The sequence below is a fragment of the Erpetoichthys calabaricus genome, chromosome 12, assembly GCF_900747795.2.
Source record: "Erpetoichthys calabaricus chromosome 12, fErpCal1.3, whole genome shotgun sequence".
Taxonomy (NCBI): domain Eukaryota; kingdom Metazoa; phylum Chordata; class Cladistia; order Polypteriformes; family Polypteridae; genus Erpetoichthys; species Erpetoichthys calabaricus.
This window is the reverse complement of record NC_041405.2, coordinates 27,041,119-27,057,807: the sequence shown is the minus strand read 5'-3', so window position 1 is coordinate 27,057,807 and position 16,689 is coordinate 27,041,119. Positions and strand designations below refer to the sequence as shown.

At 42.3% G+C, this 16,689-nt stretch overlaps 1 protein-coding gene across 1 annotated transcript in view; it reads left to right on the top strand.

The window, feature by feature from the left end:
- The window catches only part of LOC114661981 (caspase recruitment domain-containing protein 10-like), a 174,327-nt gene that overhangs the window by 149,680 nt on the left and 7,958 nt on the right, over window positions 1-16,689 (top strand). The window contains exons 21-22 of the mRNA XM_051934920.1: window positions 12,280-12,389; window positions 13,271-13,386. Of these exons, the coding sequence (XP_051790880.1) occupies window positions 12,280-12,389; window positions 13,271-13,386 (226 nt within the window). The remainder of the gene's footprint in view (window positions 1-12,279; window positions 12,390-13,270; window positions 13,387-16,689) is intronic.

The window sequence follows — 16,689 nt, the reverse complement described above, 5'->3', positions numbered from 1 at the left end:
CGCATAGACCTTTATATATAAGATATATATATGTATACAGTATGTGGCGGACAACCAGGGCCTTTACCCAGCCAGGATGCCCTGATTATGGAAGGACCGGATGAGAGAATATTTTCAAGACTGTTTCTTCCCCCGGACCGACAGAGGGCAGCCCCCTTAGTTTCCAGCAGGGCCAAGGGTTGTGAGCATAGAAGCTCAACCCTGTTGGGGAAGTGTTGCTGGAAGTAGCTCGTTGGGCACCTGGGCTCCTTCACCAGCATTCAATGGCCAGAGTTGGAAGGAGGAAAATGAAGCTCTTGAGGAGGAGTGCAGGCTGAAGAACTGGTGGCAAAGGGACTGTGTTGTTGCTTTACTGTGTGTGCTGGATTATTGTAAGTAAACCGTGCGCTGTGTGGCAAAGTCATGTCCTGCCTGTCAGTGTCGGGAATAGGGCGGTTGTACGTGCCCTGGGCTTCACAAGCATGTATGTATTGTGGCGAGCGACTGGGGCCAGTACCCAGCCGGGACGCCTGGAAGGACCGGGAGAGGTACTACGCCTCTTCCGGACCACGAGAGGGCAGCCGCCCTGGTTGGTATGGAGGCCACAGGAACGGAGCATGGAAGCTCAACCCTATAGTGGCCTGTGGTCACCACCAGGGGGTGCCCAAACGCCTGAAAAGCCCTGGACCTCAGCACTTCCGCCACACCCAGAGGTGCTGGGGGAAGGAAAACCAGGGACACCCAGAGTGCTTCTGAGTGCTCGTGTGGCACTTCCGCCACACCAGGAAGTGCCGCCGGAAGCTCATCAGAAGGCACCTGGAGTACGGCCGGGTGAACATAAAAGGGGCCGCCTCCATCCATTCAGGAGCGGGAGTTGGGTGGAAGAGAACGAAGCTCGTAGGAGAGGAGTGTAGGCAGTGAAGGAAGGCTGGATTTGGAAAAGGCCCGGACTGAGGGTGTGTGGTGCAGAGGCACCGGGTTGTGCGTGGACAATGTAAATATTGTAAATAGAAATAAACGTATGTTGGTGCTTGAACCATCGGTGTCTGCCTGTCTGTGTCCGGGCTGCTTTCCACAGTATGTATATATGCACCAGGACTGCCTACAAGTCACACAGATTATGTAATTGAAGTCTACAACTAAAAATCATTGGAAAGTCATGTAATATGACATGGTCTTAAGATTCCATACTAGAGGGCCATGGGCTTGTACATGTCACTCACTCGCTCACAGCTTGAAAACCAGTCTGCATTTACTGCCATTGCAAATCAACTCTTTCCCTAAGCTTAGTTGTTTTGTTCATTTAAATTCCTTTTTAATGGTGTTCAAAATTTAAAGAAACTGTGTAAACTTAAATATTGCTTATGCATTACATTAAGAGACAGATTAATAAGAACGATCCCCGGGTACTGCCACATTATTTCTGACCCACCTAATATAAAGATGTAGTACAAATTGTAGGGCTCTGTCTTTAGAATAGAAGTGGAGATAGAAAATTTCCTTTATTATGAGGTACAATATTTAACATAAATGTAGAAAATGTAATTTCACAGCGCAGAGCTAATTTAATTTGCCTCTCTATGCGCGGTCAAGTTGATTTTATGGTAGCACGTCGTAGCATTTGCACAGCTCCTCACTCCTGAAGTTAATCTTCTTTAGCTGTTAAAGTGTCACTGTGATGTATTTGAGTGGCAGCTAGAGACCTAGCTAATTAATCCAAAATCTCACTCACGCTCTTCATGCTGACACCATTTCAGCACAGTGGTCCCTCTGCTTTAACTAAATACGACTTTAACTCAATCGTGTTTCACCCATCTAGACTCTTTAACAAATTTTGAACGGCACGTGGGTCTGCTAGGCTTTTGTTCATTTTTCTATCGTGAATACAGATAAACCGTTCTGCTACCTTACAGCACTACTTTAAGAATCGTTTACAGACAAGGAGATTTCAGTCCTGTTCCACTAGCTACTTGTAACTTTAAGTTTTTTTTGTACTGTACAGTGTATTTCATGCCAGTGCAAAACCCACAATGAACCTTCAATGACAAGATTAAATGAAATTACGTATAATCGAAACCCTTTTGTGATAGGATATAATGTTTAAAGTCATGGCACCCTTGACTGCTGTTGGAAAATTCTCTGCCAGGACAGCGATGGAGAAACAGATTCATTAATCATTAAGAGCATCCAGGTAGCCATCCATTTGGCCTTTCAGTTTCTTCACATTCTTACTACTAATCAGTCACAGGGAAAATGGAGCGTAGCATGGCGGGGTCTTAACTCAACATTGAAGTGTCAGTGTTTTCACAAAGACCATGTTGTCAAAAAATGTATCTTTAAGAAGTGCAGTATAATACCCACATATGACGCATGGGTTCTAGTCAGATTACAGGCTATTCTGGGCTTGGACTTTGCACTTACTTGCTTTTTCAGGTTTTCCTTCACAATCTTGGTCACTCTAAATGTGATTATAATGTATATCTCTCTATATATAAAAGAAAATCCTGGAATGGAAAGCAAATGCAAGGATAATCTCGAAAAACATTTTGAAGACCCGCGATACCAAGGAGAATTGCCACGGTGCGTCTCGCGGGGACCGTAGATAGATAGATAGATAGATAGATAGAAAGATAGATAGATAGATAGATAGATAGATAGATAGATAGATAGATAGATAGATAGATAGATAGATAGATAGATAGATAGATAGATAGATAGATAGATAGATAGATAGATACTTTATTAATCCCAGGGGGAAATTCACATACTCCAGCAGCAAAAAATATTAAATTAAAGAGTAATAAAAAATGCAGGTAAAAAACAGACAATAACTTGAATAATGTTCAACGTTTACCCCCTCTGGTGGAATTGAAGAGTCGCATAGTTTGGGGGAGGAACGATCTTCTCAGTCTGTCAGTGGAGCAGGACAGTGACAGCAGTCTGTCGCTGAAACTGCTCCTCTGTCTGGAGATGACACTGTTTAATGGATGTAGTGGATTCTCCATAATTGATAGGAGCCTGCTGAGTGCCCGTTGCTCTGCTACGGATGTCAAACTGTCCAGCTCTATGCCAACAATAGAGCCTGCCTTCCTCACCAGTTTGTCCAGGCGTGAGGCATCCTTCTTCTTAATGCTGCCTCCCCAGCACACCACTGCGTAGAAGAGGGCACTCGCCACAACCATCTGATAGAACATCTGCAGCATCTTACTGCAGATGTTGAAGGATGCCAGTCTTCTAAGGAAGTACAGGCGGCTCTGTCCTTTCTTGCACAGATAATCAGTATTGGCAGTCCAGTCCAATTTATCGTCCAGCTGCACTCCCAGGTATTTATAGGTCTGCACCCTCTGCACACAGTCACCTCTGATGATCACGGGGTCCATGAGGGGCCTGGGTCTCCTAAAATCCACCACCAGCTCCTTGGTTTTGCTGGTGTTCAGTTGTAGGTGGTTTAAGTCGCACCATTTAACAAAGTCCTTGATGAGGTTTCTATACTCCTCCTCCTGCCCACTCCTGATGCAGCCCGCGATAGCAGTGTCGTCAGCAAACTTTTGCACGTGGCAGGACTCCGAGTTATATTGGAAGTCCGATGTATATAGGCTGAACAGGACCAGAGAAAGTACAGTCCCCTGCGGCGCTCCTGTGTTGCTGACCACAATGTCAGATCTGCAATTCCCGAGACGCACATACTGAGGTCTGTTTGTAAGATAGTCCACGATCCATGCCACCAGGTATGAATCTACTCCCATCTCTGTCATCTTGTCCCTAAGGAGCAGAGGTTGGATGGTGTTGAAGGCGCTAGAGAAGTCTAGAAACATAATTCTTACAGCACCACTGCCTCTGTCCAAGTGGGAGAGGGATCGATGTAGCATATAGATGATGGCATCTTCCGCTCCCACCTTCTCCTGGTATGCGAACTGCAGAGGGTCGAGGGCGTGTTGGACCTGTGGCCTCAGGTGGTGAAGCAGCAGCCACTCCATGGTCTTCATCACATGTGATGTTAGAGCGACAGGCTGGAAGTCATTCAGCTCACCCGTAAACATGAGACTTGGTGCCAAGAGATTGTCCCAGGGCCGTAGCAAAAAGGACAGCGGTTGTACAGGCTTTAAAAAGATCGAAAGGCAGTGCGACAGCAGCTACCCCAACCGAACGCGAGCAGCGTTATACATCCCGCAAGAAAGAATTCAACCACTCCTGGGGCCAGAAATAAAAGACAGGTATTGCTTTTACAACGTCACGTGAGACCAGGTAGTGAGCCATCATTTAAAACAAGTCAACAGACCTCAAAGCTAGCAGTTGTTGGATTGCTTTTGGCAGGCAAGCATCATGTGCTCCGAGCTCTTAAAACAACGACATGTGACAGGCAGAAGAGACAGCTAGCAAGCAGCAAAAAGACAGCAAATGATCCAAAGGCATATCCTTAGCGTACGTTCAGCCGCAACACCCTTCACAACACGAGCACTTAGCGTACGTTCAGCCGAAACACCCTTCACTACATGAGCAGTATTATACGTCTGGGAAGAAAGAGATGTAACCTCGCACAAGACAGGAAATAAAGAAACAAGTATTGTTTTTACAAAAGTTTTTAAAGTAAAAGTGAAAATAATGCATATGTAACAATTCACAAGAAAATAACAATTTCTTTAAATTGTAGATTGCCTGCCTAAGGTAAAGTCATCCCTGATGAATGGGGACGTTGGAATGAGGGGCAAAATGGGGGAGGCAGCTTGATGAATGAGGTCTCCAGGACTTAAAACAAATCCAAATCATATTATGTGATATCATCTAATGTGAAATTCTACTCCGTACTTCTAGAATTTGTATTTTTATACTGTATTGTGGATTTATTCTGTTCTATGTATTGTACTGTATTGTATTGACCCCCTTCTTTTTGACACCCACTGCACGCCCAACCTACCTGGAAAGGGGTCTCTCTTTGAACTGCCTTTCCCAAGGTTTCTTCCATTTTTTCCCTACAAGGGTTTTTTTTTGGGAGTTTTTTCTGGTCGTCTTAGAGGGTCAAGGCTGGGGGGCTGTCAAGAGGCAGGGGCTGTTAAAGCCCATTGTGGCACTTCTTGTGTGATTTTGGGCTATATAAAAAAATAAATTATATTGTATATCCGGTAAACCAAACACAGTGGTTGGCAAGCGAAGCGAGCAGGGGGCAGAGCCCCCTAGTATTTAATTGAAAAGATCTCACTAGTGCATTGTACAGTATAGTCAAGGCATGATGTCACTCTATTAATATTTAAAAGTTTTATAATATAACCTAGCATTTTATTTGAGTCTTTAAATGCTTCTGCACATTGCTTATATGATGAAAATACTGTTTAAACAGTAAACCCCTAAATCCTTCTTACAGGATGCTTACTGTAGGACATTGTCTACCTTCTTATATTTATAATTGATGTTCTGTTTGCCAAGGACTGGAGATTTGCATATTCCTACATTAAACTGCATTTTTCCAAGTGTTTGCACAGTTCTCAAGCTTGTCCAAGTGTTTTAAAAATCTTTTTGCTGCCTCCTCACTGTCTGTCATCTGTCTAATTTTAGTGTCATCTCAGAATTTCACAAGTTTACTTCCAATACCAGCATCCCCATCATTAATATACGAGTAAATCGAAAAAATTCAGACGTGAGCGTCAGAAGCTTTGCGCCCTCGGAACCAAGTTACTCGAACTATTCTATAACATTTCTGTAATTATTTACTGCTCTGATGCTGATCTTTCTGTTCATAACATAAGTCATTACGATAGCAACTGACGTGAAGAGTTCAAAATTAAGTGCAGAATTACGGTATTTCAGGGTCCCGCTAGACAAAAATAAGAAATTAAAATAAGACCATCCATCCATCCATCCATTCTTTTCCGAAGTCGGGTCACGGGGGCAGCAGCTTGAGCAGAGATGCCCAGACTTCCCTCTCCCCGGATTAGTTAACATAGAAAAAGAGTAAGCCAGACAGAGAACAATGAAAATATTACCCCTCCTCTATCAGCTTGTCGAATGGAATATTCTAGAAGCTATCCAATAAATGATAGGATATTGACAGCTCATAAAATTTGCATGACAGAAATAACAGAGATTAACATCAGTAATAATTATTTTACAGCAAGAAGTTGCATTGTACTGCTAATTGGTAATTATAACTGGTGTCAAATAGACAGTGTCAGTCAGCTGTTATCTTCCTGTGGTGTGTCAAGATAAAGAAAAAATCACTTAAAGCTGAAACTGAAACTAAGACTATGTTTATATAACAATTAAATGTAAATCAGTTATATTTTTCTTTTTTATAAGGCACAGACTCAATGTTATTAACACTGTGAAACACCTTTAAAGATTCTCTTCTTTTTGGTATGGATGATATTCATAAGCGGCACTTATTACAATACTGAACCATGCAGCTTAAATTTTGGCCTTTAACCTCCTTGGAATTAACCCCAAGTGTTAACCCGGCTCGGAATTCTGTGTAATTTCGGTTAAGCATGAGTTCTGTGTAATGACCTGATTTACATTTTTAAGCCTGAATTGGGCTCCAGATGGTATTCTGCTGCCATCTAGTGAATGAAGTAACATCATGATGCAAAACATCAGCAATATTTCTATGTGTTTTGCCATTCTAAGATAACTCATTAATATTCATGAGTGGGATGGAGCCTACAAGTAAAAACACAATGGCAAAAAGCCGTAAAGGCAGTTTTAGGACAAACTAAAACTGAACCATTCCTTGAATTGTGCGATAGTGATGACAATGTGAGTTGGTCATCAGACGTTGACATGGAAGGTGAAACTAATTCATGACATGGCACTGCATGACCAAAGCACTGTGATATGCCCAGTGAATTCGGTCATGTGTAGCTTCAGCTTGGTGCAACAATAGATGTGTGACAACATGGCAAAATAATTATGATCGAGTGCAAAGCCAAGCAAGACATTGTCACAGGTGGCTGGGTGTGGTCGGCAATCAGCTGCCTATTTAAAGGTCCGCCTCCCAACAATCAAGGCTGGAGTCGGGTGAGGAGGCGGACAAGGTCGGAGAAGGAGGTGGGCGAAGAGAGGCCCATTTTATAGTGTATGGAAGAGAAGAGAAGAGAGGAGGCTGAAGGAAGCCTGGACTTTGGGACTGTGGAGAATTGGAGTAAGGTGCACTTATTGACTTGTAAATAGTAATATTGTAAATAAACGTGTGGTGATGGCTTGTAACGTGTCTGCCTGTCTGTGTCCGGGTCTCCCATTCCACAACATTAAGCCACCAAACACTGTTCCCAATGCTGCAACTGTCAACGTTTGTGTCACGTGAAATGTGGAAGTGACTAAGCTTTGCACTGTGGTAGCCTACAGTAGCACAAGGGGCGCGTCATCAGGTACTGATATTCTATTCTCTCATGTGCAAGCTACAGAAAAAATATAAGAAAGTGTGCAAGGTTTGAAGCATCAAGGAGTGTTCTGTTCAAAATTCAGGGTAGCATACAATTGTTGCATACATGTTCTGTGTAAAATGAAAGGAGACTCGTCATTTTTAGTCCCTTCACAATAGGGACTGGCATAGCGATAATGATTACGTCAATTAAATGAATCCTTGTTTTAATACATCTTTTTTAGTTCAAATACCAATGTGTTCACTTCATTAGTGGCATCTCTGCATAAAGTTTGGCTGAAACCTAAACCTGATTTTTACATCTCGGGTTAGGTGTAAGGAGAAGCCAGCCTGGCTAGCTTCTCCATAATGAAGCAAAGAAACACACCTGTGATACCAATTGTCCTAAACGTGGTGCCCTGAAATGGGGGGTACCGTGTAGAAAAAGTGCTGTCATTTGTACGTACATGCTGTGACCAGAATGGATGCAAATCTCCTTGCATGAAGAGTCTGCAATGTGCACTTCTACCACGTACAAATTGTTTGGTTTGTAATTTTAAACTGTGAAGCAGAGGGGTCAATCAAGGAAAAATGGGTCTTTGTCCTTAACATTACGGAGGGCAGTGTAACTTCAGATTACTGAATGTAGCAGGACTAACCCTGCACAGATACATAAGGGACTCTGCCCAGTATGTGCCAAGCAATTGTTTTGCCCATCTGGTATCCTTGTTTCTCTGGCGAAGAATGATCATCATATGTTTTTTACACTGCTACTTACTCTTCCTCTCCTTTATACTGTATGAGAAGAAGATTCTAGTCACTTACTGATTTATTTTCAACCACTTTACAGTTTTAACTTTTTCATATTATACACCCACGCCCTCTTTAATTTCTTTTGTGCCATGTACCTGTTTGGCAGTTGTACAAAGGTATAACATGTAACTGATTCCAAACATTGGTATGTACCTACAGCTGGCAATATCACAGCAATACGAATGCCAAAAAGTAGTATCGTTGAGCACTGAGGGGTTATGCTCAACCACTTTAACAATATCACATTTTCTAATATGTACATTATTGTAATATGAAGGTATCAACATGGTACTGGGGATAAATTCTGCACAAACACATAGAGAAGGTACAAATTACTCACAGGCAGTAACCAGGCAAGAATCTGAGTCATGTCAGCAAGAGATGTGATGCAGCAGCACTTTTCTTTGTGCCACCATGGTGCCCTATTGACTGAATGTCCATCCATCCATCCATTGTCCAACCCGCTGAATCCGAACACAGGGTCACGGGGGTCTGCTGGAGCAAATCCCAGCCAACACAGGGCACAAGGCAGGAACCAATCCCGGGCAGGGTGCCAACCCACCGCAGGACACACACAAACACACCCACACACCAAGCACACACTAGGGCCAATTTAGAATCGCCAATCCACCTAACCTGCATGTCTTTGGACTGTGGGAGGAATGACCGGAGCGCCCGGAGGAAACCCACGCAGACACGGGGAGAACATGCAACTCCACGCAGGGAGGACCCGGGAAGCGAACCCAGGTCCCCAGATCTCCCAACTGCGAGGCAGCAGCGCTACCCACTGCGCCACCGTGCCGCCTTGACTGAATGTCCTCACCCAAAATAGTCGTCTACTACACCATGCAAAAGAGAGACCGGAAGGCCTTAAAATAATTGTTGTGATTGGTAGACGTCACAATATTGTGACTCCCATCCGTTGGCACCAGTACACCAGCCTTCAGAGACTTTTTAAGTCATGCTTGCACTATTCATGGCTCCTTTGTCACATAATTAACGTCATTTCAGCATCAAAACGGCAGCAGCAGCTTCATTGTATACATATAAAATTGACCATCTCTCTCTTTTTTTTAACCCTTTCCTATTTGTCATTATGGAGTGATGATTTTTTAACTAACTTGAGATCATAATGATCCTGAACCTGTACACAGGTACAATGTCAAGCTATTGTGACAGAGTTAGCTTATGTCATTTTTTTTTTTTTACGGTTTATCTACAAGTTCTTTTCAAAATGGAGGTCATTAAACACTTGAAATAATATGAGTTACTTTCTAAAATAAGCACAGAGCCACAGGCAAAAAATAAATCTGAACCAGATTTTAGAATTGAGAACTTAATTTCTGCATTTAGAAGGTAGTCATATATAAGTAATAGTTCTGTCATGTTTCAGCCAGCATTTTCCCCCTGGCTGGGGTTCAAATTTATATTTCGGATCTGTTTTGTCTAATTCTATGTCAGTTATGTGTATTTATGTTTATTTTATTTATTATTAGTCGTCCCCTGCCTGGCTCCCCACTTCTGACATCACGCTTCCCCCCTCCCCTCGACCCGCAGCCTCTGTATTATAGCAAACTACAGAAAATAAACCTGATCTAAAGCCTGATTTATTATATATATTGTAACAGTAGGGGGCGCTATTGCTCCCTTGAACCCTCAGGTACCACGCCAAACACCAGGTAAAAATATAATACTTCTTATTTTTATTATAATACAGTGCACTAAGCACCCTCCGCTCCACACTACTCATACAATAACTAATCAATACTATCAATACACAATCCTCCTCTCCCAGACACTTAGAAACCCCTTCCTCCCAGCTCAGCTCAGCGTCTGGGCTTTCCCAAAGTCCTTTTATATCCCCTGACCCGGAAGTGGTTCCAACCCTGCAGTCCATGATTCGTTATCACTTCCGGGTCAGGTTAAAAGTCCTTTTCTTCATCCCGGAAGCACATTGTTCCTTCTGGTCATGTGATCAGGACATACTTCCGGGTTATAGGGCACGTAGCATTCCATAAGCCTCCCTACAGCAGCTCCTAGTGGTCCCCATGGTATCCAGCAGGGCTGTTTATAAAAACTACATGATCCATGAGGCCCAGCTGGAATTCGGAGAGCCTCCATACTGCTGGGAGGGCTCCACCTGGCGATTTGGAGGTGTGGGCCGGAATATATGGCCAGCTATCCCTCACAATATATATATATATATATTCACAGCATTCGAAGTCTGTGTCATAATCTGATAGTATGGGTGGTTACCTACCAGGTAACGCTTTGTGGTTGGCCAGCAATCTGCTAACATCCGCCACGGTGCCCTCAGTTTGTGAAGAGCAGATCATAGAATGGTTTGAAATACTTTACTGTCAAATAAATGCAAAGAGTACACGACACGTGTTTCACCCTCATTCTGGGCTCATCAGGTGTACACACTCCACTGCACTCCCTCTCGGGAATCGAACCTCGGACGTCAGCGTCAGAGGCGATGCCCCTAACGTTGCGCCACGGCGTGTGGTTCGTTTATTTGACAGCATGTAGATCGGGGTAATTACATTCACGGCATTCGAAGTCTGTGTCACAATCTAAGCGTTACCTGGTAGGTAATCACCCATATAATCAGATTGTGACACAGACTACGAATGCAATGAATATATATATATATATATTTGTAAAATTTAAGGCCAGTACAAAAAGCGCCAGAGAGTTGGCCGAGTCTTGGCTATCAGATGAAAATGCCATCAACAGACACTTGGACATAAACCCAGCATATGCGAACTTAAGAAGGACAGAAGGACATATGCACTTTAATTTAATGATACACCCCCCCCCCCCCCCCCTTTTGATCATACGGACTTAGTCACCTCCACCCACCCCCCACTGAATGTGTTGCTATATATTGCCTTTGATTCTTGTAAGTCTAAGCATTATCCTCTGATGAAGACCCCTGACAGGGGTTGAAAGCTCAGGAATAAAACTATTTTATGATACGTTATTCGTTTTTTCTCCCTTTGTGGATCTCCAACTGCAAATATGCAAACCGTATCACAGACCTTCTCTTCCATGCATATATATATATATATATATATATATATATATATAATATACAGTATATATGAGAGAGAAAGAGAAACTAGTCATTCCCCACATCTCCGCTCACGCAGTGGTGAAACAGAACAGTGAGGAGGGCCCTGCCTGGCTCCCCATTCCTGACATCACGCTTCCCCCTCCCCTTAGCCCACAGTGTATTAGCATGAATAAATCACTCCTTCAAGCGAACTGTGATTCTTAGCGTGATGAGTGAATTTGCAAAAGCAACCAGAATGTTCAAGCAAATTATAGAAAAATATCTGATCTAAATCCGTTAAGTAGTTCTCTTGTGAAAAGCGGACAGGCATACAGACAAACAGACAGACATTGGATTTTATATATATATATATATATATAGAGAGATGTATGAAAAGGGCAAGGGACTTAGTTATGTACCTTGTGCTTTGTGGATGGTTCCATGAGGGGCGTGGCCACCTACCCATAACCGCCAGTAATTGTCCTCCACCCTATTTAAGGGAGGGCCTCCCATAGTTCCTGGCGGTTCATTGAATGCTCTGGGAGTGGAGAGTGTTTTGCTGAGTTTATATGCTATTGCTTTGCTTTGTGTTTTCTGGTTTTTGGCCTTGCCTCTGGATCTCATATTGGGACTGTGTTTACTGATATTTTTTTTCTTGAACCTCTGCCCTTTTTCGACCACCATCTTTGGATTCTGTTTGCTGTGTCTGCCTTGCCTCTTCAGGCATCTCCTTTGTGCTTTGGAGCTTTGGGACTTGCAAAGCCTTTGAAAAAAATATTTTTCATAAAGATTTGTCTCGGCCTTTTGGGTATCTAGCCGGGGTATTTGACAGCATTTTCAAGAGTGCTTTGGCACCTGTGCTTTCGGGATTTCTCCAGATCACAATAAGTTCTGTCTTTCATTTTCAGTTGGTCTGTGCTCCAGTCAATCTTTGTTGGTCATCAAGGAATTGCTATTGGTTGAAACAATAAAAAAGAGAAAAATTAAACCCTGAGAAATAGCCGCGATCTTAAAATCAACAAAATAACCAATTGCATCACCACCACACATTTATTTACTGTCACCTGCTCTTTCACAGATGTAATAGGAGCAACCATCAAGGATCCAAAAATGTTGCCACTGGATGGTGAGCAAAGCAGCCAACGACATGGGATCAAACTGGATGCAATACGTGACGTTATGGGCCAGGTGAGTGTGAGGGGGGTGTTGTATTTTTTTGGGGGGGGGGACCCAGCATATTGTTTTACATTTATTTGGGAGAATGTGATATGCAGTATCAGTCGGGTACAGCTGCCCCTGAAAGAGAGCTCCTTGACCCACACCCAAAAGCTAAAGTACATATCGTACACTTGGTGCTCAGCATAGCTTGTTTACCTCAATCCCAATAGATATCATTGGACCATCAATATCTAAAGCTCACGAGTAAGAGACTAGCTGAGAATGGCCTCAGTAGGCTCAACGTGGACAACACCATTGGGATGAGTTTAGTGGAGTCATGAAAGCCAAACTCAGGAATGACCCGATTATCCAGAATTGAGGTCGTCCTTTTGTTTTTTAAAGCCAAAAAGCAGATATGAGCAGCAGCCATTCCAGTTAAATAAGATACCAAAGTGCTGTAGGAGCACAACTTTTAATTAGCTGCTCAACTCGTACTGAATCAAGTGTGCCTTGCGATTTATCCACATCTGCAAACAAGCAAAGCACCATGTTGTGCCCGCTTTCAGCTTTTTAACTTCCGTTGCTAACCCAAAACATACTCAGAGCTTTTTTCCCCTGTGACTGAAAACCTGAGGCAGAGATATTGAGTCACTACAAGAAAACACATGGCAGTTTGAAAGCATCTTTCTGTAGGGGATTTTTAATGGGCTGCCTCAAAGGCAGTTGATAGGGAGAGGTGCAGAATTGTTCTTCCTAGCCTTGACTGTCTGGAGGGCTCTGGTCAATAAAGTACCAATCAAGCACTACCAATAGCACTGCCCCCCCCCCCCCCCCCCCCCCCCACTAAAAAACTACATCCATTGGGACCTGTCTGCTTATTTAGTTGACACTGCTCTGATTTCACCCTGCAGGATAAACACTGTCTCCTTCGACTTGACATCCAGAGTGTGACGGCTTTAATTAAACATGATATTTTCCCCATTATCATTCACATCAGACTCAAGGAGAAGAAGATTAAAAGGATCAGGTGGGATAAATAAAGTATTTTAAATTACGTACTCGGAAAGTTTAGCTGTTGGAGTTATGACCAAGAATATTATTGTGTTCTTTCTTTTTAATGATATTACACTATGACAAAATCTGGCTTGTTTTTAAACAGTATTTTAGAGCATGTCTGTTATTAGGAACAATGTTGTGATTCCTGTTGAAGCTATTTTCTTCCCATTATGTCATTATAGATTTATTTTATTTATTATATAGCATTAGAAATAAACAACCTGTGGTTTAACACATACGTGTAACTCCAAAAATTAAAGTGGCATATTATTTTCTTTTTGTCGTCTCTTTTCTTTCCCTTCTCTAGCCTTGGTAGGATTGTGTCTTCTTTTATCCTTGTATCTTTTCTTTACTGTAACATCCTGGAAAATGCTTAGCTTTTAACACTGACCACAAACCTTTGGTTCTTTGATATGTGGGAGCATATACTTTAAGCAGGAACCTCGGGGGGGATTGTCAGTCATAGTGCGCCCACTAGGCAGTTGGGCCCTCAGCCACCAAGGTACCTACTTACCTATCGTAATGTTTCACTCAAGACTCCATTTTGCACAGACAATCTATTAAACCTGGGTGTTCACTTGTCTACTTACCACACTCAAGGATATTCAGCCATAGAGTGCCCACTAGACAGTTGGGGCTTCAGCCACCAAGGTACAAACTTATCTATAGTGCTGTTTCACCCAAGATTATACTATGCACAGACTTTATTGAGGACTCTGTACTGACCTGAAGTTAATAATGAGCCCTTAATTTGCAGGCAAAATATCAGGACACAAACTATTCTTCTACTGAGTGTAATCTAAACTAACGCCATAAACAGAAGCACAGGTGGAAATACCATATAAAGAATATAACGTGGACTCTTGTAGCTGCATCAGTTTTTAAGATGGTCTTCATTCTGTGTCCAGGTGGCATTTTTATTAGTTACAGCAGGAGCAGACTCAAAGCAGACTTATGACATTCTCAAATATAAAAGAAGGTCATCTTAGTAGGTTATCGTCTGCTTCACGTCTCCTGTGTATTAGGCACGTCAATCCTGTGAGTGTTATCATTATTCTAATTGAGACTTTTTTAATGTCCAGTAAATACATGTTATACAAACAAACCGTTCAACTGATCAAACCATTTGTCAAATAGAAAAACAAACAAGCATTTTCTAAAACTTAACCAAATCAAATAAGGATGCTAAAACACCATCCGATTGTTAAACCTTAACCAAGGTAGTCAGTAATGCCAGATCAGCATTTCAGTCTGTTAGTTTAACCTTTCGGTCCATACAACAAAGCCCATGTAATCCCTCCTTTGAGCGTGCATTCATCAGAATGGCACAGAAGAAAACTACTAAATAATAGAACACTAATGTCTGTGTGTCCAGTCTGCCTAAGCAATCTAGTCAATTTGGATTTGGTGATGTGACAAAAGAGGAAGTGCAAGTGTGAGATGTACAAAGAGGGGTGAAGGTGAATGAGGATTGCTGAGAGCGTTCTCTTCAAAGACAGGAAATATAAAACTCAACAGGAGGTCAGAAAGACACCTCAAAAATAATAACAGAGTCTGAGAAGCAGGCTTTACAAGAATGGGCTCGAATAAGGGAGCTCCGGAAAAGAGACGTTCACACCCGCAAATACAGAGGAGAGGTGATGAAGGAACACGTAGTAGCGAGAGATAGCAAATATCTTTCATTCATTCTGTTACCTGCCTTTGACAGCTGCAGTGGCTAGTTTAAACATAATTCAGCTCCAAATTATGAACATTTTGTAAGAATTTTCTGAAGGTGTGAGTTAAGGAATCTGAATCCAGATCTGAGCCAGTGGTGTCTCTGTTTAAGAAGATTCGGGATGATCTCCTTTGGCCAATCCTAAAAGAGTGGGATGGCACAAGGGAATTACAGCAAAGTGTTTACTAATAGGGAACTTCTTAACACCAGAAATGTAATATGGGGTATCAACGACCTAATTCAAAGGACAAGCTCAGTTATAGGATGTACTCTGGACCCCCTGGAGGTAGTAGCAGAGAGAATTAAAACAAAACTGAGTGCCATTATGAATAACTCTGCACATCATATTAACACTGAAGACTTTCAGCTAACGAATCATTCAGCAGAAGTGTGTCAAGAAATGCGACTGGGGGGGTCCTTTATATGAACAACAGTACACCTGCATAATGTATAATAATCTATCTATCTATCTATCTATCTATCTATCTATCTATCTATCTATCTATCTATCTATCTATCTATCTATCTATCTATCTATCTATTATGTAGGGCTTTATAAACCTGTTTATAATCTACCATTCATATAGTGCCTTACATACAGTATCTATCTATCTATCTATCTATCTATCTATCTATCTATCTATCTATCTATCTATCTATCTATCTATCTATCTATCTATCCTGCCTACTACACTAAAATTAAAATCTATCTATCCTGTCTATCCATCCATCCATCCATTTTCCAACCCGCTGAATCCGAACACAGGGTTACGGGGGTCTGCTGGAGCCAATCCCAGCCAACACAGGGCACAAGGCAGGAAACAATCCTGGGCAGGGCGCCAACCCACCGCAGGACACACACAAACACACCCACACACCAAGCACACACTAGGGCCAATTTAGAATCGCCAATCCACCTAACCTGCATGTCTTTGGACTGTGGGAGGAAACCGGAGCGCCCGGAGGAAACCCATGCAGACACGGGGAGAACATGCAAACTCCACGCAGGGAGGACCCGGGAAGCGAACCCAGGTCCCCAGATCACCCAACTGCGAGGCAGCAGCGCTACCCACTGCGCCACCGTGCCGCCCCTATCCTGTCTACTATACTAAAATTAAAATCTATATATGTCTGTCTGTTTGTCTGTCTATGGTACAAGTTTATGTCCATTACTTATTTATTCTTCTGTAACAAGACCTTAACAAAGGCTTCTTTTTGCCTTCATAACACTTATGAAACATCAGTAGATACTGTAAGCTATTCATATAGTAGTACTATATATGGCATATTATAGTATAAGACCACAGTGCAGAAATGAACACTTTGTCTGTCTCTCTGTCTGTCCTGCCTACTATACTAAAATATCTATCTATCTATCTATCTATCTATCTATCTATCTATCTATCTATCTATCTATCTATCTATCTATCTATCTATCTATCTATCTATCTATCATGCCTTCGCCTATTTAGGTGACATCCAGTATGACAGACAACCATGATTTCTTGCCACTTATTATAGATCCATTATTTGCACATAGTCCCAAAATGTAGTTAA